The 25807-nt window shown below is 40.1% G+C and overlaps 1 protein-coding gene across 3 annotated transcripts in view; it reads left to right on the top strand.

The window, feature by feature from the left end:
- MIPOL1 (mirror-image polydactyly 1) overlaps positions 1-25807 on the top strand; it is a 201554-nt gene that overhangs the window by 159491 nt on the left and 16256 nt on the right. For 2 of the 3 annotated variants that reach the window (XM_063290062.1, XM_063290061.1), the window contains exon 10: positions 8744-8974. In XM_063290062.1, coding sequence (XP_063146132.1) covers positions 8744-8974 — 231 coding nt within the window. Of the gene's footprint in view, positions 1-1003; positions 1075-8743; positions 8975-25807 lie in introns of those variants that run through there. The other variant, XM_063290063.1, reaches the window with a different exon arrangement.

A 25807-nucleotide genomic window follows, 5' to 3' on the forward strand; every position in this document is an offset into this window, starting at 1 on the left:
AGGCCACAAACACAATCCAACTTATAAGGAACAACATCAACCATCATTGACCAGCAGAACTTGCCTAATCACACAGGCCAAACACCTGTGGGAACAGCCGGATCTTTAATGCCTTAATGAAGGCTTATAGGGTCAGGGCCTTCCTAATCTCTGGAGGGGTGCTGTTCCATGGGCCTTTTTTTTTTAACCTGCACTGAACCCAGAGGTTCAGTTACTAGCACTCTCGGAGTTCCAGACAAACAAACTAACGTGCAGGCTCTATTCTGGCCACAGTATTATACAAAGTAATGAGTTTGTTCCACAATACGGACTTTTATTTACCAACTGTTTCCCTTCAAAACACACTGCAACTCTACTAGTGTTGTTTATGTGCGTTGAGCAGGAGGTTAAAGGTTTTTTTGGAAGCATCTTCATTGCACATGTGTTGAACCGTCAAACTTAAATAATCAAAGAAACTTATGCTAGAAAAGTTAGCTGAGAATGGGAAAAAGGAGCTTGGCTCCAGTATGCATGTCAGTGCTATTTTTTCAGCAACATGTGTTTAAGGGAGTTTGCTTTGTGTCTTACAATTTTAAAAGTATGTGGATGTGTTTTAACTGCCTCAGAATTCTCCAAGCCTGTCATGGCCGACTGCGAGTGAATATACAAATAAAAGAAACGACCTTAAAATAACATTAGCATTTTGACATATGCCTACAGAAGCTAGGCAAGTCAGAATGATCCCATTAGCTCAATGTGATCCCATTAGTTGAATTGTTCCGTCTGCCTCCTTTCATCTAAGGAACAGTTCTCACATTCCATTTGTCAGTACTTGATGAGGCAGGCTGCTGAAATTCTTCTCCACAGGATAGTCGTTCACTCTTAAGTTTGAACTTTTCTCCATGGGTGCCCCTGAGATCATCTTTAAAGTGACCCAAATCTAAATTAGAGGAAGGATGGTTGCATTTCATATCAGTATAATGTGAGATGCTTTAATTTGTGAGTGCACATTTCTATGTTCCAGAAGATTGCATCACATTTAAGTCTCTTGTGAATTGTACTGCTTGGACAAATGACACCTTTCATTACAAAAACATACAATTTCTTGGGTTGACCATTTCTACTGCCTCTACACTTTATATTACTTGCTTTCTCTCAGAACAATTTTGTTAGAATTATTCACTCTCAGAAGCATGCAGGATAGGCCAAGGAGTTTATGGAAAAGTTCATAGCTCAGTCATGGTTCTTCCTAAATGGTGCATCTCATTCTCCTCTTCCTCTTCAATTCCTTGGTAAAACATTCGTTCACAGTGAGATTGTGAAGAAAATAGACTACATTCTGCACTGGCATTTGCATTGATTGGATTGATTACACACACACACACACACAGCCTTCAAAACAGTCTTGGCTCCTGGAGACTGCCTGGACAATTCCCTGCAGTTTTCTTGGCAAGCTTTCAGAAGTGGTTTGCCATTGCCTCCTTCCTAGGGCTGAGAAAAAGTGACTGGCCCAAGGTCACCCAGCTGGCTTTGTGACTGAAGTGGGATTAGAACTCACAGTCTCCCAGTTTCTAGCCTGGTGCCTTAAACACTACACCAGACTGCTTCTCTGATAACATTTACAATAAATCTATTGATATTATGACTGCTGAAAAGATGTTGAATTAGAGTTAGGAACCAGCCTGTGTTTTCACATAATTTAAAATATGTACTTCTAGACTTAATAAGTAATTAGTGGCTATGCTTAAGTAAGCCTGATAATCTGTTTTGCTTAAAAATGGGTATTAATTTTATCCCAACCAAGAACATTTATTTCAGAGAATCTGGAATTATCCTTCTTTCTTCTTTTTTTTTCTTTTATGTTGAGGACACATATCTCTGAATTCTTAGGAAAGTATATGTTCATAATACTGTATTTTACAATTTTATACTGGTAGATGTGCTATAAGAAAATACACTTATAATTGAGCAAACTCTGACAGCTAATTTTCACCTTTTTGCAAGACATTATAAATTCATCCACAATATCTCAGTAAAGCTGCATTAACATATTGCAGAATTTATTTGAATGATAAAAATAAGAGGTAGGAGCAGTTCCTTCACCAAATGGCCTATAAAGTATTCATCCTGCACTTGTGCTCTGTTCTTTATCACATCATAACCATCGATGTCTACTCATGTTTACATGCACTAATGCCCTGTTCACTTACTCATGTTTGCTGTTGCTGGTAGGACCTAGACATTTAACTGTCTCTTTTGCAAATGAGGAAAGGCACCCTTTGGGGACAAGTTTTACACAAGAGATAGACCCAAATCTTGGGATTTTTTTTTCCCATGCTCAAAAAGGGGAATTTACAGTCATCTTCCAGAAGTGCCTGAGATTCAGGGGTATCTTTGTTCTTTGATGCTTTCCAACACTCATATAAATTAGCCTTGCATGTGAGAATAAGCCCTCCTTAGTTAGCTACTTTCTTAAATGAAGAAAGCCCCAGAAACTAGACTCATCAACAAAATCTTTACTGAGTATCTGGAAGTGGAGCTGTAGCATTACCAGATGGGTGAGTATATAGATTCTGGATGGTTAAAAATAAGCAGCACAGAATCCATCAGTATGAGTGGGTGTTTATCTAGAAAACCAACTGAGCATAAACCAAATTACATTATTAGAGTTAACTTCTGAAAACATAGGGCTAGCTATATGGCTTTGTAACTTTTCCTGTCATATGATTTTCATTGTTACATTTTAAAAAGTAAAAATATAAGCATTACCATTTTTCATTCACAGCATTATTTAGAAAAATGAAACCGTAGAACTGTTATCTAAAGAAATGGAGATATAGAGAGATAAAATTGCCCTTCTTAGTGAAATAGTACCTGGTGAAAGGAGTGAATTCTGTTGACACCATTGTTTATTTTTTGTTTCAATGAAATCAACGTAGGCAATAGATTACACTGTCTATTGGTGGCAAACAAAAGCTAACCTAATTAAACTAAGGAAATAAATTATGCATCGTATTAGCTTAGCTACTGATTCATTATAGAATAAACTGGTAAAAGTGGAGTTTTTCTGGAGTTTCTCCTCTAGGGGCATCATACACATTTCTGAATCAAGCTTTTGTCTTTGGAACAGACTTTGCGTTACCACAGCTTTTAGTGCAAGTTATTGCAATTCTTTTTGCATAAAACAGGTCATTCAGAGTTCATCTGTAGGTGGAGCAGGCAAGTTGGATTGGGGGACAGTTCCAATAGATCCATTTCAATAATTAAGTCATGCATTTTTTTTCCTCAACAAAACCTGTAAGTCGGGTTTAGCCAGGTGGGAACTAGTTTTTTTTTTTTTTATGGCTGTTATCTTTGTCAAAAGGAATATTATGAAAATAAGGAATTGCTGTGAATATTTTAACACTTGACTAAACAGAGGAATCATTCTAGAGTTCATCATTCTACTCATTTAGCAACACATTCTACCCACCCCCTAAATGTAATGCAATTTCTATTGATTATCCCTTCATTAAGCCCATTCAGTATCTTTGACATTATTTAGTAAGTGGAATTAATGAGGCTAACACTAAAATTGATTAGTATTGCCAACATACTCACACATTAATACATTCATACCCTTGGCATATGCTTGAATGAACATTCTTTTCTTAAATCCATATTTTGGAAAAGGTGAACCACAAGCCCACATTAGCTTTAGAGATTCTGTCAGGAATCTTTTCAATCCAGTATACTTATAAGACTACATGGAATAATAGTTGCATTGTTCTTCTCTAGAATGGAAGATTTTTATCATTTTATGATGCTCAAGAGGAATGAAATGAAAGTGGCTATGAAGCTGCAATAGAAATATTAGGTTCTGAAAAATGTCTCCTATGTGGAATCCAAGACATTTCTAGAAATAAACATGATGCTAAGGGCTAGTTCTTTGTTTTGCAGCATGCCAGCTTCCTTGTTTAAAAAAAACCTGTTTAAAACTTTTTTTAAAAAAAGTACAATGGATCTGAAGGCTTGGACAGTGCCTAAGAAGGTACCCATGATGTTATGTTGGCAATCCCACCCAAGGCAGATAAGTGCCTTTGTTATCACAGGCTAATGACTTTCTTGCAAATATCCTGTGGACTGTCACAGGAAGACCATATTTTCCTTTAAAATGTAACTAGGGGATCCAGTTTTTTAGGTAAGCCCTGTCAAGCTGACTCCAAGGATATACAGTTTTGATATTCATTATTATATCAAGAATAATGTGTAGCCTGGTTCAAATAAATTTTATTCTTGAGCTATCAAAATGCCACTCAAAGATCAAGGGCACTGACCAAAAGATTACTCACTGTTGCTCCAAAACGTGCAGCCAGGTTGGTTACTTGTATGTTAGTTTGGTCATGAATATGGAAACTAACATGCCTCAGGCAGCACACAGAAAGACAGAACAGAGCTGGGATACTCCTGTTCTCCCTTGCCTTATACATGGGGACATGTTCAGAATAAATGCATGTAAAAGGCAATGAGAGATAGATAGATAGATAGATAGATAGATAGATAGACAGACAGACAGACAGACAGACAGACAGACAGACAGACAGACAGACAGACATGTTTTAATTTCATACTGGCTCCTTCAAATTGGCTACAGAGCTGAAACGTATGTATCTTGCATGTTCTTTGTATAGGTCAAAGTCAGATATGCTGTGCCTGCATGAACCTGAACAAATGGTGGACAAGGGGAATATTTTAAGTATTGTAAGCTGCCCAGAGTAGCCGTGGAGTTGGGTGGCCTCAAAAAATTGAAATAATAAATAAATGAAGTAATAAATGTACACCAATCAGCAGATCAGCAAACTCCTACGTTACCTAGATTGCTGATTACAGTATAAGTGGTTGAGGCTAATTTAACCCCAGTTGAAAACATCCTTCTGGTTGCAACAAAGATTAATATACTTTTTTGATCACTAAGACTTTCTCAACAAAAACCTATATTCAGCACTGCACTTTTCAGTGTTTAAAAACTCCACCCTCCCAATCGTCATACAAATATGATGTATACAAAGAGGTGGCCACTCTTTTTGATGCATTCTTCATTGGGGGTGGGGGGGAGAGAGAATGGTAATTGGCCCACCTGTTTCCATCCCATTTCTCATCACACATCTCCTCTGTGTTTTATGTGTTGAAGCTACCCTTCTTCACTGACAAAACTCCTAAACTCATGTAGACTCCATGTACAATTGAGAATCATGCAAATATTCAACAACACCTGAGTTAGCAATATGAGCTGGAATGCCAATGAAGTCATTCTCATTCTGCCCAACCACAGTACAGTGGATGCATGAGTGTAGCTATCTTCTGTGGGCAACATTTCTGGATAATATGAGAAATAACCAAAAGTGTGGTTATTCTTAATATATGCCTGTGTTATTAATGAAAAATATAGTTTCCAAAGTTTCTTCCTTGTCAATCATATCTTTGTGTTCCTTATTTCAAGATCTTCGCTTGAGAAAAAGCAACAGTAGGTGTGTGTGTGCTGCACACGGTGGATTGGCTCCAAAGCTTTGTTTCCTCTGATGGAAAGGTCCAACCCAATGACTATGTACAGGAAGAAATAAATTAAACCATTTTAATGCATAAGGAGAAAAAAGACAATTAATAATACTGCAGTTAATGCAAGCATTTTGAGGGCTAGGAAGTCTCTGATTTGAGCTCAATTCATGCCATTTTCTTGGCAGCAATAAGGAAGTGGTTTCCTGTTGCCTTTTGAGGGCTATTTTTGTAAAATCAGTCTGCTTTCAGCATATAATTGGCCTGTTTGATTGAACAAGAACAGGGATAGGCAACTTGATCTCTCTCTCCAGATAGCTGTCTGAGGAAGACAGTAGCTGTAGTCCAAAATTCTTGGAGGCACTAAATTGCCTGCTCCTGAACTAGAAGCTCACATGTACTTTGGTCCCTTAATTTAATTAAAAACAATTAACTGCAACACTCTTAGCCTGGAGCCAGCTCATTATGTGCCTTCACGTTTGCAAAGTAAACCTCAGTTTTTAGAAGGTTTTTTAAAAAAAAAATTAAAGTAGAATATTTTCACTGATAGCACAGAGGCCAGCTGAATATCCTTTATCCGAAGTCAGCTGAAGTAAATCAAGCATTTTGCATCAGGGCTATATAATGACTGAACAAATTCTGAGGAGAGCGGGAAGATAAAGCTTCTTTTAAGAGTTCTTTAAGGTATCAGTTTGATAACAACCAAAACACCTTTACTGCCGTTAAATATTTACCAAGACTTGGCTTTCAGGAGAGGGGCAGTTTAGAGCCGTGTGCTTGGCTCCATGCATTGGTATTGATTAGCCATCAGAAGGACATAGTTAATGAGTAACTTTAAGTATCATTGAGCACTCAACATTGTTGTCAAGACTCTCGTTCTTTTTTTCTCTTTTCTCTCTCTTTCCTGAAGATGACCTAAATTAAAGTCAGTTGGAAGTGACACTAACCCTACCACAGATTGCTCAAGAATCCTAGGGAATGAACAAACGGCTCTGAAAAAATCAGTTGATCAATGCTTAAGCAATCCATTCTAGTGGCTCTTGTCATCCCTACTGGACTTTAGAACTGAACATGTTTACATTTAATTAGAAAGAACACACACTTCACATCACATGGAAGCTATCAATATCGAATTGGAATTGATTTCCGCTTTGTCTCCTGAATCATTATTTCCTTCAAACTGATTTTTTTTAAAAAGCAGCTTGCAAAATGAGCCATATAAATTTTAAAGCAGGGTAAACATATTCCCTAGAGATAATAATGAAAGTAAATGACAACTAGTACAGCTGCTAAATTGAACTTCTTTTTTTGTGGTGATTCAACTCCTTGAAGTTGGTTCCAGTGCCAAGGAAATGGCATGGATGGCTCCATAAAATCTCCCAATAGTTGAAGGAGACTTTACAAATATATTTTTTACCCTTTCCAATCTTCATCAAATTTGAATTATTTTGTTTGGCTTTCCTAATTGTGAATGTCATGGCTATTTAATATAAATATGTTATGCAGTGCAGTTGTACATGATACTACTTTGAACTGCTTATTCTTTTTCACATATGGCAAAAGCATGTTTAATACATTTTATCTGTTATTCTTCTAGCAACTTTTTATCTCTTTATACATTATTTATAATTTCAAAATGTTCTTATTTAATTGAATAGATACTTCACATCATTTTCAAACAACCTCAGGTGGTAGGTGTAATGACATACCAATTCCTTGACCTTTAACTTTTAGATTCCCATTATAGCTGTATTTTACTTATGCATTCCTGGTGAGTTTTAATTTCTGTATGAGATGGCAGTCTGGTTGTACTTCTTTCTTTCAGAAACAAAAGGACAATGCCAATAAATTTAATGCAGGATTTGTTTGTTCTTTACTTCTTGCTTTTCATTAGGAAAATGTAATTTTTATTTCATTTCACACTTACACAGTAATTCAGATGTGTTCAGTCTATGCACCCTATGTTTGTAAATAAACAAGCTTTTAACAAGAGCAGTGTAGGGTAAAGAATTAAATGAAATGCCCATTTTGAAAGAAAACATTGGTTTGTTTATAAATTTACTTTTGTTTTTGCTTATTAAAAACAATTCCAAAGTGGGATATAAAATTTCTGTACTGAGTTAAAACAGGGGTCCTGCTCAGTCATTAAAATGTATATAATCTGTAAGCCACAGTTTCCTATTTCATAAAAATGTTCTGAGAAAGAAAAAATAAGGAATAACTGCATCTAGGCTTCCTTGGGGAAATTTTAGGAAGGTTGGGATAAAGTATATGTGAAACATATTTTATCAACACTGCTTTAAACATTTCTTGTTCTTTACACAAAGATGATCAAAGCTGAACTCAGACTTCCACACATTGAAGTGTGCATATACACACACTCATGCGCATGCACATGCACATTCCCGATCCAGCACCTGATTGGAGTTCCTGAACAAAAGGGGAAAGGTGCAGGAACCTAGAAAGCTTGAGCATAGTCAAGGGATAGCCAAGTAGCTGCCCAGTTCCTCCCTGGAATCTTGCTTCAAATTGCTTGATTTCTCCACCTGGTATCTCTCCTGGCTTCCAGCCATCTGTCAATCCATTGATTATCAGGTTTCCAGCAGGACTCTGCTCTCCAGGAGCCTATCAAAAACTGCTTAGTGGGCTGTTGGTGGCAACAACTGCTGCTAGATGAGAGTGCATGTAGGCTGTTGGCTTCTTATTCCTAAAGGAAGCAGACGTTGACTTGGCTACATCCCCTGAGGATAAGACAGGCAGAAATAATAAAATGCAGCTTCAGGTTCACATCCTGTTCATACAAGTGGAAATCCCTAGACTTAGATCTACACGTTCTGCTCAGTAAAGATGATTTTGTATCCAGTGACAACTTGCATGTGGAAGGTAGGCATATGTATACAGGAGCCTGATTACAGTATGAACGGGCTCATTCTGAAGTTCCTGCTTTTTTTTTTTTTTTTCATTTGGATGTACTCTGTGAGGTTGTTCCTCAGAATAAAGAATTTCCACAATATTTATATATCTATATCATGTCTTAAAGATATTCAGTTGCATTTTCACTGGAGTTTCTTGTGTTGACAAAGGCAAGAGATTTGGGATTTATTGTACAAATCAGAAGCAACTCGTACCTGTAAATACAGAGAAACTCCTAAATAATATTTGCTTCTACTTAGAGATTCAAAACTGTTATTGTATTGATAACCACTGACCTACATATTTTTTGCTTCACCAGTTTGCATCAAGCTCTATCCCAAGAAGCAAGTCTTAAGGATCAATTCAACTCCACACTTACAACATATGAAAAAGCTTTGAAAAACAGAGATGATATTGTCTCCATGCTGCTGCTTCAAAATGAGGAGCTGGTGACTCAGCTCCAACAAATGGCAGCAGAGAGAACAAACATTGAATTAAAGTTTCAGCAAGCTTCAGATGCTTTGCAAGAGACCACCGAGAAACTTCAAAAGTAAGTCTGTGGCCTGTCCTTTTGAAAAATGCTATTTGTTAACTAAACTGGCTATTGTGCCTCTTTCTATGGCATAAGAAGTACAATAAAAAAATAGAAATATCTAGGCATTCTTCCAATGCATTCATCTCTTTTAAGCAATTTAACAGACTTAATAGCCATTTATTTTAAAATTTGGGGCATTTTAAAATCTTTTTTTTAATGTTGGTTTCTTTGTAACCAATATAGAATAGTCGCAAAATTTGCAGGACAGAGAGGACACACACATACATACATTGCTTATATTAAAAATTTGATTGAATATTGCTTTGCATATTAGGGATTCAATTAGTTATTGTGGCAATGGACTACAACAGTTTCAATACATGTTGTAAATATACTTATATTCATAGCTGACATGAGTCAATTCCAGCCCACTTGAAACTGAAAATTTGAAGAGGTCATTACTGTATTTGATTCAAGTTTGCACTTTGAAACTGTGGGGAAGCCAATTTGAGTGAGTGAGTGGGTGAGTGAGTGAGTGACCGACCAGTATTGATCTGAACCAATTTGATCTGAATGAATTTGAGATTTGAATTTGGAAAAAAAATAAATTTCTCATTGGCTATTCGTTTGTTTGCCAAAATATGCTGCCTACTTTTCCAATTCCAATCAGCTTACAACATATAAATTAAACACTGATAGAAGCATCCATAAAACAAATAATTGCAATAAAACTATTAAAAACTATAAATAAATCTGTAGCTGTCATCAGACAACTCCAAATGGTCTATTAGAGGATTGTTTCCATCAGCTTCTGAAACATCAGGGTAAAGACGCACCTAATGTGGGGAGCAAGCTGTTCCAGAAGGAGGGACTACCACTGGGAAAATCAACCTCAAATCCCAGTCCTGCCCCCCCCCCAGTGCCGCCCATTTCTTTCAGGGTCTGTCAGAAAAGCATCAAACACCTATGGCTATTTCAGCTTTTGACATATCAGAATTAGATGGTGATAACAACAGTAGACTTTTTAGCCAGATGCCTTCAAGAGTTTTACCATAATATATTTTTGAAATATACCTCTGTATCTTTCTTTAGACAGAGATGGCAGGGATCAGGAAACAGCCTAAGTTGTAGTGATTGAACCAATGCAGAAAGTGTCTTATTCCAACTTAAAAATAAAAACTTTCAAAAACTCTAAAAAAATTACATTCCTACTTTATGTTTGCTTTTGGGGGGTGGGGGGGTGCCAGGCTTGGCATTACACTGAAGAATGCCCATTGACTTGACCTTATGAGCTCAACTGCCTCAGATCTCTGGGTTTTCTAGGGTGCCAGAAGGTTGGCAGAACTGGTTGGCAAGCTTGGCCACTCTGTTAAAGAGACCTCTTCTCACTAGTTTTTGAGAGAGACCCAGATGGCCAGAACAAGTTAGCAAAGCTTGGCTTCTTCTGATCAGGGCTGAGAAGAATGGCCATTAACTTACCTTTAAGGGGTGATGGACATTTGCTGTTTTTGTTTACTGGATTTTGCAGGATGCCAGAAAGGTTGGTGTACTTGGTTAGTAAGCTTGAACCCTCCAGAGAGGATTCCCCTCCCCCCCATCATCATCAGCTTCAGTAGGTTGCTAGACAGTGCAGGACACAGTGGCAAGTTTGATCTTTTCTGGTCAGGACTTTGTTGGGTCAGGGCTATAGCTTAGGCAATACTCCATGTCAATTAGCAAAGGCAGCAAAAGCAGGCTGGTACAATGAAATACAGTGCCCAGGAGATAGACGGGGCCATAGAAAAATAAGCTGGTGCAGAAAAAGTCACATTTGTACCTTTACCACATTCCTGTTCTCAAAAACAGTAGAAGCTTGGCCGGGTGCTACCATGGCATCCATTCATTCATTGTTGAGGAGCTAAATATGCCCCCGATTTGCAGAATTTAAAAGTAAGATTTGACCCAAGAATCTGTATTCAGATAGCCAAGAGTTGAGTTGAACTGAGTTGAGTTACCTAGCACATTAGCACAAATGAGGCAGACCATTATTTGTTAATGTCATGAGTAGATCTTGGAGAAAAATGGACATAGGCCAGAAATGAAAGAAATGAGAGTAAAAGTAAAATGGACTGCAGGGAAGAAAGAATTATTGTATGTTCTTTATCTATGTATAATAGCTAGGTTCGTCTTCATGTTACTAATCCATTTAATATTCATGCCTTTAAAGTTTTCATTGAATATATGTTTAGCGTATATTCCAGTTGAAATATATTTATATTATGTTGTTATGTTCTCATTATGTTAATTTAGCTTATTCTCAAGTTGTATATTATGTACATGTTACTTGTGAGTATATTTCCATTACTTAATTTTCATGCTTCAAAAAAAGGATGAAGTTTGGGCATCTCAGATCCCTAAGCATTTTAATTTTGCTTTTGCTAAATGAAAATGGCTTTGGATTTTCAGAAGAGAAGAGGACAAATATTACTCCATCAATCTCTCATTCTCTGCAACTCCAATTACCTTTTAAAGCCATTTTATTAATTATTATTGTCAATCTTATGATAGTGAATTCTGTAGTTTGACCGTGCTCAGTGTCAGGTTCTTCTTTTTCCCTCTTCAAATATCAATCTGCTTAACTGGAGGATCAAGGGTTCTGGTATTATAGAAGAGAAAGAATTTGTTCTTCCTATCCCTTAATGTCTATCGAAGAACCATACACATCTCTCATGCCTTTTCACTAAACCAAAAAGCTTTAAATGTTTCAGCCTTCCCTTGCAACTGCCCTTACCTTGGACAGTTGGTCCAGCCATTGATTGTTTTGATCGCCCTTTGCTGAATCCTTTCCAGTTCTACAAAAATATGTTTAATGTTGTTGTAATACTTTGTAATAACTATGCAAAGTATTACAAGTTATGCCATAGATTTCGATAAAAGCATTAGCATTATGATATTATCTGTTTTATTTTAAACTCCTTTCTTAATGTTTCTGGCCATGAATCTTCTTTCTTCACAGCTGTCATGTTGATTGCTTTGTTGAAGTATCCACCAAAACCCTGAGATCCTATTCCTATTCAGTTGCCATCAGTTTATATACTTATATGTGAATTTAGCCATTCTTGTCCCATTTTGCATCACTTTACTTATGTGGCACTGCATTTGCCATGTTTATGCTCATTTCCTCCATTTGAAGAGAGCTTTTTAGACCACCATCCCTTCTTGTTTTAGTCACCCTAAATAAATGGATAGCATTCACTGGTTTGAGATCTGTATTACTGTCATGTTCAATGATTCAATGTAGTTTATACATCGTAACGTTTCACATGCCATGGCGCTGACGCGCATTTCTGTTTGGGAGGGAGCTGCTGTGAGACCTTGTACCAAGCTCTGTATGTGAAATCAGTACAATGGAATGTGTTTGGGTTATCTTCTCTGCTCAAGGACTTCTCCCGCAGACCATCAGAAACCGTTAGGAGCACCTGGGATTGTGAACTTGAGAAGATTCTACGGGGGGAGGGATTTCATTTGCACCGAGGGTTTTTAGTTCGAATTTGGCACGCTTTCATCATTCTCAGCTTTCTCTGTGATCCTGCATACTATTCTTTAATAAATCAGATATCTTTGAATTCCTACTCATGAGTCTGATGGTTTTTTTAGAATAGGCAACCATTACATAAAGCTGAGAATCCCCCAAAGTTGTACCATTAGCTCCTACCAAGATCGGTCTCTTCTGAGGCAAAATAGTTAATGATGGCTGAGTCAAAATCCACAACCAGGGGACTCGAGGAGACAGCTAGCTTGATGCCCGAGTCGACAGTCAAAAGCAGAGAATTGAATCTCACCACAGAACCTTCAGAATCCCGAGACTTGTCATGGGATGAATCGAATTCCAATCCTGATTCAGAGGAATCTGACAACGGGGAAGAGCCAAAGCAATCGGCACCCAGTGAATTGCTCGCAGAGTTGATCACCTTGGATGAAGTGGGGGAACCCCAATCAGGGACGTCCTGGAAGTATCAGTTCCTGCTAACCCCAGACAAGGAATCTACTACAGTGTCAACTAAGAGGAAACCGGGCATGCGAAGGAGAGGGGACTCTCGAACCCCTGAGAGACTAAGAGTGATGGAAGCCAAAATAGAATCAATGGAGTACATGTTGAAAAACCTGTCTTTGTCACTGGAGGGACAGGGGAGGCACGGAGGAGATCCCAGCTTCCTGCAACCATCCCCCATCCTCCCATCCAGACCGCCGGCGGAGCAGGGCCGGAGACGACTCCGGGATGAATCTCCACCCCGCAGAGCCTGGCCATCAGTATCCCCACCCTGTAAAGGGAAAGCTACTGTAACCTGGGGCCAAACCACTCAAGTGCCTGCTGGTTCCACTCCAACTGGAGGCGGAGTGAGAGACTTTTCTGTCAAATTTGATGGGGATCCAACAAAGTTATCTTTCTTTTTAACTAATGCTAAAAGTTATATGAGGCAGTTTGGGGCATGCTTCCCTTCCGAAGAGGCTAAAATAACTGCCATTGCCACCAAGTTGAAGGGTCGAGTGGCTGACTGGTATGTTCAATTAAGTGATGCTGACTCCCCTACACTTGATTATTTCAATGATTTCATGTGGGCGTTAAAGCTGCATTTTGAAGATCCTCTGGCCAAGGCAAGAGCTAAGAAGGCACTGAAGGATCTTACCCAGGGCCAAATGTCAGTAGCTGATTACACCCTAGAGTTTAAAGCTCTGGTTGGGAAAATCACTGACTGGTCTGAGTCAACTCTAATAGAGCGTTTTAAAGAGGGACTCAACCGGGACATCCTGCGTTGGGCATTGTGTAGAGACGACCCCAAGTTATTGTACAACTGGATCTATCTGGCAGGAAAGACTGAGCACACTCAGCATACCTTCATGAAAACTAGAAAATCTGAAAAACCACTTGCCACCATGAGAGGACCCAGAAGTGCTGCGACTGCTGCCCGGCCAAGCTGTAGAGCCTGGGATGAGGAGAGAGATCAGCGCTACGTGAGGGGTCAGTGTCTCTGATGCGGAAAGGAGGGCCATCAAGCAGCTGATTGCCCAAAAGCCAAGGCTGGAGATCGAGCTGGGAAGCCGCCAGCCAAATGCCCCCCCCCCCCCGTGGCAAATGACAGTAGCCAAAGGGACAGCCGACGCTGAAGAAGTAATCTACTTCTCGGGAGAGGCTGAAGATGACTGGGAAGCCGGCGGGAAATGCCAGCCACCTGCCATGAAGGGCACCAGCGGGCAGGTGGAAGAGGATGGGCGCGAAGATGCTATGAGTGCTGACTGTCCCACTTTAGCAGTAAAAATGAAATTGGATTCCTGCACAAAAACTACAGAGGTATGGGCTTTAGTTGACCCTGAGTGTTCCGGGTGTTTAATTCACCCTGATCTGGTTGCTGCTTTAGAACTGCCTAGTTTCCCCCTCCAGCATCCTTTGATCTTCACACAGTTGGATAGTTCAACAGCGGGGGGGGGGGGGCTGCAACCCATTTCACTGGAACTGTGGCAATGCAAATGGGCAGCCACCGTGAGACTTTGAAATTCATTGTAGCACCTGTTGGCAATCCCTTGGTAATCCTGGGGATCCCATGGTTGACCTATCAAAGCCCCTATATAAACTGGGAGCACAGAACTGTGACTTTTAAAGATGGATTTTATCAAGCTCCTACAGCAGAGATAGTTGCATGTGCGGGGGTTGGAAGGGCAGCGTTCGCCACGCTGCGCCCTGACTTGCCACATTTAGAAGGCTTGCCTGCTCAATACCAAGAATTTGCAGACGTATTTGGGGGGATGGAAGCAGATCAGTTACCCCCCCCCCCACCGGAAAACTGACTGTGCAATAGAGTTGGTCGCCAATGCTCAATTGCCCAAGCCAAAAATTTATCCAATTACTCAGAAGGAGCTCGAGGCATTACAGGACTTCATTGACAAAAATCTGTCAAGGGGGTTTATTGAACCTGCTAATTCCCCAGTTCTCCGCAAAGGATCGTTACCTTGTCGTGGTGCTGGAGCTTGAGCACCTCAATGATGCCATGAGCTAAACCGTGAAGGGCCACCCAAGACGGGAAGGTCATGACAGAGAGGTCAGACTAAATGCGATCCCTGGGGAAGGTAATGGCAACCCACCCCAGTATTCTTGCCGTGAAAACTAAATGGATCAGTACAACCAGAGATATGTCGGTATACCATCGGAAGATGAGACCCCCAGGTCGGAAGATGGTCAAAATGCTACTGGGGAGGAACAGAGGATGAGCTCAACTAGCCCCAGTTGTGATGACGCAGCTAGCTCAAAGCCGAAAGGACGGCTAGCGGCCGACGGTGCTGGTGGTGAACGGCGAATCCGATGTTCTAAGGATCAACACACCATTGGAACCTGGAATGTAAGATCTATGAGCCAGGGCAAATTGGATGTAGTTATTGGTGAGATGTCAAGATTAAAGATAGACATTCTGGGCGTCAGTGAACTGAAATGGACTGGAATGGGCCACTTCACGTCAAATGACCACCAGATCTACTACTGTGGACAAGAGGACCACAGAAGAAATGGAGTAGCCTTCATAATTAATAGTAAAGTGGCTAAAGCAGTGCTTGGATACAACCCCAAAAACGACAGAATGATCTCAATTCGAATTCAGGGCAAGCCATCTAACATCACAGTGATCCAAATATACGCCCCAACCACAAATGCTGAAGAAGCTGAAGTAGAGCAGTTCTATGAGGATCTGCAGCACCTACTGGACAACACGCCTAAAAGAGATGTTATTTTCATCACAGGAGACTGGAATGCTAAGGTGGGCAGTCAAATGACACCTCGAATTACAGGTAAGTATGGCCTGGGAGAACAAAACGAAGCAGGACATAGGCTGATAGAATTTTGCCAAGACAATTCACTCTGCATAACAAACACTCTCTTCCAACAACCTAAGAGACGGCTTTACACATGGACTTCACCAGATGGACAACACCGAAATCAGATTGATTACATCCTTTGCAGCCAAAGGTGGCGGACATCTGTACAGTCGGTAAAAACTAGGCCTGGAGCTGACTGTAGTTCAGACCATGAACTTCTTCTTGCACAATTTAGGATCAGACTCAAGAGATTAGGGAAGACCCACAGATCAGCTAGATATGAGCTCACTAATATTCCTCAGGAATATGCAGTGGAGGTGAAGAATAGATTTAAGGGACTGGACTTAGTAGATAGGGTCCCGGAAGAACTCTGGACAGAAGTTGGCAGCATTGTTCAGGAGGCGGCAACAAAATACATCCCAAAGAAAGAGAAAACCAAGAAAGCAAAATGGCTGTCTGCTGAGACACTAGAAGTAGCCCAAGAAAGAAGGAAAGCAAAAGGCAACAGTGATAGGGGGAGATATGCCCAATTAAATGCAAAATTCCAGAGGTTAGCCAGAAGAGATAAGGAATTATTTTTAAACAAGCAATGCGTGGAAGTGGAAGAAGACAATAGAATAGGAAGGACAAGAGACCTCTTCCAGAAAATTAGAAACATTGGAGGTAAATTCCAGGCAAAAATGGGTATGATCAAAAACAAAGATGGCAAGGACCTAACAGAAGAAGAAGAGATCAAGAAAAGGTGGCAAGAATATACAGAAGACCTGTATAGGAAGGATAACAATATCGGGGATAGCTTTGACGGTGTGGTCAGTGAGCTAGAGCCAGACATCCTGAAGAGTGAGGTTGAGTGGGCCTTAAGAAGCATTGCTAATAACAAGGCAGCAGGAGAAGACGGCATCCCAGCTGAACTGTTCAAAATCTTGCAAGATGATGCTGTCAAGGTAATGCATGCTATATGCCAGCAAATTTGGAAAACACAAGAATGGCCATCAGATTGGAAAAAATCAACTTATATCCCCATACCAAAAAAGGGAAACACGAAAGAATGTTCAAACTATCGAACAGTGGCACTCATTTCACATGCCAGTAAGGTAATGCTCAAGATCCTGCAAGGTAGACTTCAGCAGTTCATGGAGCGAGAATTGCCAGATGTACAGGCTGGGTTTAGAAAAGGCAGAGGAACTAGAGACCAAATTGCCAATATCCGCTGGATAATGGAAAAAGCCAGGGAGTTTCAGAAAAACATCTATTTCTGTTTTATTGACTATTCTAAAGCCTTTGACTGTGTGGACCATAACAAATTGTGGCAAGTTCTTAGTGGTATGGGGATACCAAGTCATCTTGTATGCCTCCTGAAGAATCTGTATAACGACCAAGTAGCAACAGTAAGAACAGACCATGGAACAACGGACTGGTTTAAGATTGGGAAAGGAGTACGGCAGGGCTGTATACTCTCACCCTACCTATTCAACTTGTATGCAGAACACATCATGCGACAAGCTGGTCTTGAGGAATCCAAGGCTGGAGTTAAAATCTCTGGAAGAAACATTAACAATCTCAGATATGCAGATGATACCACTTTGATGGCTGAAAGTGAAGAGGAACTGAGGAGCCTTATGATGAAGGTGAAAGAAGAAAGTGCAAAAGCTGGCTTGCAGCTTAACCTCAAAAAAACCAAGATTATGGCAACCAGCTTGATTGATAACTGGCAAATAGAGGGAGAAAATGTAGAAGCAGTGAAAGACTTTGTATTCCTAGGTGCAAAGATTACTGCAGATGCTGACTGCAGTCAGGAAATCAGAAGACGCTTAATCCTTGGGAGAAGAGCAATGACAAATCTCGATAAAATAGTTAAGAGCAGAGACATCACACTGACAACAAAGGCCCGCATAGTTAAAGCAATGGTGTTCCCTGTAGTAACATATGGCTGCGAGAGCTGGACCATAAGGAAGGCTGAGCGAAGGAAGATCGATGCTTTTGAACTGTGGTGTTGGAGGAAAATTCTGAGAGTGCCTTGGACTGCAAGAAGATCAAACCAGTCCATCCTCCAGGAAATAAAGCCAGACTGCTCACTTGAGGGAATGATATTAAAGGCAAAACTGAAATACTTTGGCCACATAATGAGAAGACAGGACACCCTGGAGAAGATGCTGATGCTAGGGAGAGTGGAAGGCAAAAGGAAGAGGGGCCGACCAAGGGCAAGATGGATGGATGATATTCTAGAGGTGACGGACTCGTCCCTGGGGGACCTGGGGATGTTGACGACCGACAGGAAGCTCTGGCGTGGGCTGGTCCATGAAGTCACGAAGAGTCGGAAGCGACTAAACGAATAAACAACAATTCCCCAGTTGGGGCTCCTGTGTTATTCCGGGAAAAGAAAGACGGCACGCTTCAACTCTGTACGGACTATCGAGGGTTAAATTCCATCTCTATTGTCAATAAGTACCCTCTGTCCCTCATGAAGAACATGTTAGCTCATTTGTCAAAGGGCAAGATTTTCTCCAAGCTCGATCTTCGCGAAGCCTATTTCCGCATTCGCATAAAAGCTGGGATGAGTGGAAAACTGCTTTTAATTGCCCACTAGCATCATTTCAATACAAAGTCCTCCCTTTTGGGTTGGCAGGGGCACCCGGAGTCTTCATGCAATTGTTTAATGAAGTATTACATGATCATTTGTTTAAAGGGGTTCTGGTTTATTTAGATGATGTTCTCATTTACACTGAAACCAAGGAGGAACACGAACACCTCCTCAGACAGATGTTACGCAAACTTAGAGATGCCAGACTCTATGCCAAACTTTCCAAATGTGAGTTTCACAAAACCCAACTTGACTATCTGGGCTATCGAGTGTCTGACCGGGGTATAGAAATGGACCCTGCAAAAATTCAGGCGATTCTAAGTTGGGAATGTCCCCTCACCCAGAGGCAATTACAAAGTTTCCTAGGGTTCAGTAATTTCTATAGGCAATTTATCCAGGGGTTCGCTGAGATTGCTCTGCCCCTCACTGATTTACTCCATACCAAGGGCTTGGGGGAGACACGCAAAGTAAAAAACCCTGGGGCAGTGCAGAATTGGACGCCTGAATGCCAGGCAGCATTTGAGAAATTAAAAACCCTTTTCACTGCTGAGCCTATTCTACAGCACCCTGATACTGAGCGCCCCTTTGTGGTCCAAGCTGATGCTTCTGACTCCTCTATTGGGGCTATTTTGTTACAAAGGGATTCAGAAAATTGCTTAAAACCCTGCGCTTACCTATCCAGGAAATTTTCTGAAACAGAACGCCATTGGCATGTTTGGGAAAAGGAGGCGTTTGCTGTAAAAGCAGCTTTAGAAACCTGGTGCCATCTCCTTGAAAGTGCTAAATTCCCTTTTGAGGTTTGGACCGATCACAGGAATTTGGAAGCTCTCCACACCCCACGACGTCTCAGCCCTAAACAGATTTGCTGGGCTCAGTTTTTCAGTCGCTTTAACTTACAGTTAAAATTTATTCCGGGAAAGAACAACTTTCTGGCCAATGCTTTGTCACATTTACCTCAGGACCTTGACCAGGTGGCAGATGTGGTTGGGACTGTTCTCACTGAACCACAACTGGGCTTGGTTGCCATCACTCAGAGCCAGACCTGTGCGCAGGCAACCCTGCCCCCAGCACAGTCTGGGAAGCAAAAAGTGCAAGTTTCTTGTCAGTTACAGAAGAACTTTCTCCAGGCACTGAAATCTGACACTTGGTTGCTAGCTAATAGAGACAATGTTTCTTTTGGAAACGGTCTGGTGTGGGTGGAACACCGCCTTTATGTGCCTGAAACTTTAAGAGCTGATGTTTTGCAGTGTTCCCATGATGATAAACTTGCTGGACACTTTGGTTTTGTCAAAACCTTGCATTTGGTTTGCCGTCAATTTTGGTGGCCAACCTTAAGACGTGATGTAAAAGACTACGTTGCTTCCTGTCCTGTTTGTGCAATGTCAAAACAAAAAGGGGGGAAACCACAGGGGCTTCTACAGCCAGTGGCCAGCCCATCCCGCCCCTGGGACGAGATTTCTATGGATTTCATCGTGGACCTACCTCCCAGTCAGAAGAAAACTGTCATTTGGGTTGTAAAGGGTTTTTTCTCTAAACAAGCTCATTTCATTCCATGTGCACCCATCCCGTCAGCCCCACAATTAGCACGCCTATTTCTCCACCACATCTACCGCCTCCACCGTAGCCCCTCCCATTTAATTATTGACCACGACACACAGTTTACTTCCCAATTTTTGAAATCATTTTTAAAATTGATAGGCACTAAACAAGCACTGTCCACATCATCCCATCCACAGACTGACGGTTCTACTGAGATTTTAAATGCCACTCTTGAACAGTTTCTTAGAGCATACATTAATTACCATCAGGAAAATTGGGTGGAGTTGTTACCTTTTGCTGAAGTTGCTTACAACAATGCTGTGCATCAAAGTACCGGACAAGCCCCTTTTCACGTGGTTTCTGGTCACGACTTTGTTCCCACCCCTGAACTGCCACAACCCCCTTCCCAAACATGTTCTGTGTCTGACTGGGCTGTTAAACTGTCTGATTCCTGGCCAGTAATTCAACAATCTTTGGCTGATGCCCAGGCTGCTTACAAGTCTCAAGCTGATAAGCATCGTTCTTTACAACACAACTTCAAAGTTGGAGATCAGGTGTATCTATCTACTAAATTTATCAAATCACCTCAACCTTCTAAAAAACTTGCTCCCAAATTCATTGGTCCTTTTCTTGTTGTTCATCTTGTCAATCCAGTTACTGTTAAATTGGAACTGCCTGACAATTTGAAACACTTGCACCCTGTTTTCCATTGCAGCTTGCTTAAGCCTGCGCACCACTCACCGCGTTGGCACCCTCAACCTCCTCCTTCTGCTCCAATTATGATTGACGGCCAGCAACACTTTGAAGTCAAGGACATTGTTGATTCTCGCAGGCTTCGAGGCACCCTGCAGTATCTGGTCTGATGGAAACACTTTCCTCATCCTGAATGGGTGTCTGCCCACCATGTTAACGCTCCTGATTTAGTTAACCGTTTCCACCTTGCTTATCCTTTGAAGCCTGCTGCTTAATGTATTCTTCATTTTGGGGGGGCAGTATGTCATGTTCAATGATTCAGTGTAGTTTATACATCATAACGTTTCACATGCCATGGCACTGAGGCACGTTTCTGTTTGGGAGGGAGCTGCTGTGGGACCTTGTACCAAGCTCTGTATGTGAAATCAGTACAATGGAATGTGTTTGGGTTATCTTCTCTGCTCAAGGACTTCTCCCGCAGACCATCAGAAACCGTTAGGAGCACCTGGGATTGTGAACTTGAGAAGATTCTACGGGGGGAGGGATTTCATTTGCACTGAGGGTTTTTAGTTTGAATTTGGCACGCTTTCATCATTCTCAGCTTTCTCTGTGATCCTGCATACTATTCTTTAATAAATCAGATATCTTTGAATTCCTACTCATGAGTCTGATGGTGTTTTAGAATAGGCAACCATTACAATTACTTACTCCTAACTTTTATATGACTGTGAACAAAAATACTTTTATAAAGTTCAGTAAAGTTTATTAGATAGCCCATTTATAAAATTCACTTTGCTAATAGTATCTACTTATTGCTGTTTCTTCTTTTCTGCTCTTTAACCAGTTTCAGTACAAGGAGGACTCTTTCTTTCTTAATAATCATGAGCAAGGAACTGCCTGAGAGTCTTTCATTAAAGACTTCATCAAAAGCCTGTTGAATATTCAAAGAAACATTGTTGGATAAAGCTCCATATTTTAGTATACACTAAGCTCTTCCTGTATTAGCCCCTGAGATGCTGTGAATGCAGTCACCATAAGCAGCCTGTCTAGGTCTTAAAGTCCTTAATAGTCTTAATATTTAAAATTTAATTTAATTAAAATTTTAAAAAGTTAATAGTCTGCTTGAGTTTGACCTCCTTGTTTGGCCCACTACACAGTATTTTCTTCTCTTTATTCCTCAGCATCAATTCTGAGAGAAAGTGATGCTTCCCATTGCTTGCCTAGTTTTAGAGCCAGACCAGAAGAAATAGGATTATTAATTGTGGAAAAGCATCTTGCCTTCTAACTGCATCCATTCAAACCATTTTTGATTAGGCAAGCCATAAAACTATTTTGTCCTGTCAGGCTTTGGTTGGTTTTAAATCTGGATTAATTTGTTCTCTGGCTTTTTTCCCCCTTCTGTTTTAAATTGGTTGGCTTTATTCTGTTCTGTACTTCATTTGGTCAGTTTTGTATGAGAATATTTTGAAATTATGTATTATCTTAAAGGCTCTCTGGGAAGAAAAATAAATGTTGCATACATGTTTTAATAAATAACATAAATGTATTAAAATGTGCTGGTGTCATAATGTAGCCATACATTATCTCAGAAGAAATTCTCTAGCTTTCCTTGAATCTCCCCCACATGCCCAGTTCCCTTTCCATAGAAAAAAGCAAGAATGCTATAATAGACTCAGTGATATCACCTAAACTATTGCTAACTTTAGTTTAAGTTTTTATCAGAAAAATTAATTCAATTTGACATGCTTAACTACTTGGGAAAATGTCTACCAGGTCAGTTAATGCTACAATCAGCTTCCCAGGCCTGTAGCAAAAAAAAAAAAACAGCTGAGCAAAATCTTTTGACAACAACAGCATGCCCTTTCTGTTAAAAAAAACAAAACATGGAAATGCTCACTGCTACTTCCCAGCACCCATAGTCACCCATTCTATCTTATAATTCAACCTGCAAACAGATTAAGCAGCTGAGTTTGTGGGATGTGTGTTTACTTTGAGCTAAGAACTCACTGACACCTCTGGGAGAGCCACACAGTCCTACTCATTAGCAGGAAAACCAAGTTAGGAATTCACAATATCTTCGTAACCTCAGCTACATCATACAAGTTAGTATTTTGCCATTTAGGAAAAACTATGTTTGGTAATCTTCACTACCAAAGAGAGAGAATGACAGGGAGGGAAAGTATGCTTCATTTTTTGAAGGAATTAACTGATCCTTGTATTGAAACTTTCCCAATAGGCTAGTTTTGTTTAGAGTTTCATTGCAGCCCACCATAACTGCTCAAAGAAAAGGGGTAACCCTTGCCTGTCACCTGGTTTTCTAGATGGCTTATGAGCCCCCTCTCCTTGTAATCATCCCTGAAGCCACAGCAACAGGAAAACTATACCTTTTAATAAACAAGATCATGATTTCATATTTAAATAAGAGTTACCTATATGGGCATTTTTCAATGATAGTGTGTGCTTTGTGTCTATAGTAGAACAATGGTATACTTATACATGTCATATTTAAGAAAACACCTTGTTTCTTTTGTTGCGTTTCTCATGATAAGATCCATTAGGAAACATGGTTCTATGTGTGTTTTATATGTGTGATGACTCTTGGAAAAAAATACCACATTTGGACAGCTTACTCAATCAGCGTTAGCATCTTTGTGTCTGGAAAAAAAACAGCTACTCTGCCATCTGCACACAGGAACTCTGTGCATTTGACACCAATGTCCAAGACATTCTCCCATGCACACTGGAGGAGATAATCTTTCCCAGAATATCTGAGCAGCACAGTTCAATAACAAAAATGAATCTCTGAATAATTGTACCACAATGTGAGACAGGGGACTAATCGCTTACCCCTGTGGGTCTGGGGAAAGGCATTCTGATCTCCATTTTCTTCCTAGCATGACTGGGAAAAGAATGTGGTTAAGACCGAAGAGCCTTTCTGGAGGATAGTGAGCAAAGGAAACCACGAGGAGGAGAGAATTTAGCACACGGGTGTAAGAGTGTCAGCTCCATTGATTCAGTCTGAGGGGAATGCCTGATGACTGGAAGAATCGACCTTGGCAATGGAAACACAAAGCTCTTTTCATCAGTTCAAGCTTGGGCTCTAAAGCTGCAGATGGTTACCTCCAGCACTGCCTATTCAGGGTGAGGGTTTATAAAATGGCACTTTGCTGAATACTAATAGATCAAAACAAAGATTTAATTACATAAAGATGGCTTGTTCATTTTTAAATGAGGATCCAGGTCAGTGTCTCAGAAAAGAATTGTATGACTATCTTTGATATGTAGGTCTAAAGTCTGAGATTTTTAACCGCAAATATAAACTTTAAAGTACAGATTGGCGTCTGTAGCACACAACAGTCTGTTAAATTGGAGACTGCTTCAAAGCTGGACTTGTAAATATTTATGCTCTTCCATTGCTCCTTTTTGTCTGATTGGGGTGTAGAAGGACCCTTCCTGAAAATCTGAATGTCTAGATGTTGTAAATCTAGTGTGCCCCTCTATTTTTTTTTTCAAATTCAGAATGGGCTTGCTTAATAAAATAGTAAGTAGGAACAATACAGCAAAGGAACTACTCTGTGAAAAATAAGCAATGTTTGTTTTGAGATGCGAGTATTTGCTTCATCCAAATACTTGACAATTTTTTCTCCTTTTTAAAATTTAAAATGAAATTACATTCTGCTTATTTAGTAGGCTTAATTAACGTTTATTTTAATCCACTATTTTATTAAGAATCTTTTGTTCTGTTTATTATTTGTTGACTTAATGTGTAAATTCAGTTTTTAAACCTAGCTTCTCATTATCTGGTTAAAAGAATATTCTGATTGCATCAATGAAGAGTCTTGTTTTTCATATTAAGGTTCTGCCTAGAAACATTGTGATATCATCTTAAGCTAGTAGTAGGTTTTTGTTTCACAGATTTGTGGGCAATTTAAAGGAAAGATCACCTTTCCAGATTCTTTCCTCCATTTGCTCTGACAGATGGTTTTGCAGGATTTTAAAAGCCTCAAACTCCTATTTGATTAACTATGATGATGAAAAGATAAAAATTAAGTAGAACATAAAGTAGAACATTTAATGCACTGTACTCCTATCATCAGAATTTATCAACTTATCTCAATTATTTAAATGGAGCCAAAGGGTGATTAAGAGCCAGTTCGTTGTAGTGGTTGAAGACACTGGGCTAGAAACCAAGAGACCTGAGTTCTAGTTCTGCCTTAGGCAAGAAGCCAGCTGGGTGACTTTGGACCAGTCACTCACTCTCAGCCATAAGGAGAAGGAGGCAATGGCAAACCACTTCTGAAAATCTTGCCAATAAAACTGCAGGGATTTGTCCGGGCAATCACCGGGAGTCAAGCCTGACTTGAAGGTGCACACACAAAGAGAAAAGGTGGTTGAAGCTAGCTGAAAGGGATTTTGTTTTCTTGCTTCTGTTAGCCAATATAACAGAAAGTTGTCTTTCTCTCTACCAGTAACTTCAGTAAGTTGCATGTGTTGGTGAAAATTTCATCTTCTTCAGAACCCTGAGAACATGCAGTATAACAGAGTGTAGGACTTGTGATCTTGTTCATTTCTATAGCAGGGCTGTGCAACATTTGTATTTGAATCTGAAAAGGTGCTCAAGAATATGGGGGCACAAACATAGCATCTATCTCCAACTCCTTAAAACAGCTGCTTCTTTCCCAGAATAAACCTAGTTGCTTTTTGCAGCCATTGCTTCATCCAGGGGAAAGACATAGTTGCTTTAAGAGTTGCAGACCGGTGCTGTATTTATGCATGTACTCTGAAGCACCTTTACAGAACTGCATCAGAAACTCTACACCTTTCTTTTTCCCCAAAGAATAGCACTCAAGTTAACAATAACAGGAATAAAATTTAAAACATAGTTTATAAGAAACATAAGTAGACATTATTAACTTACCACTGTAAATAATCAGGCATCATCTTCCCAGTTTATCAGAGAAACCAAGAGCCTACATGTCAACAGCCTTTCTGAATAAAATATATAAGAAACGAAACTAGTCTGATCTCTCTTCTCAGAGAATTCCAAAGAATTTAGTGTTCTCATCCAAAATCTGATGTATTGTGAGAACACTGAAATTGCACAACATGACTGCAGTCTTGCAAGGTTTGAGCTGATTTTAATTTATTCTTTTACTTTAGAAATAATATTTCATTGTGGGATCTCCCAGGTGCTA

The sequence above is a fragment of the Candoia aspera genome, chromosome 1 (assembly GCF_035149785.1).
Source record: "Candoia aspera isolate rCanAsp1 chromosome 1, rCanAsp1.hap2, whole genome shotgun sequence".
Classification (NCBI taxonomy): domain Eukaryota; kingdom Metazoa; phylum Chordata; class Lepidosauria; order Squamata; family Boidae; genus Candoia; species Candoia aspera.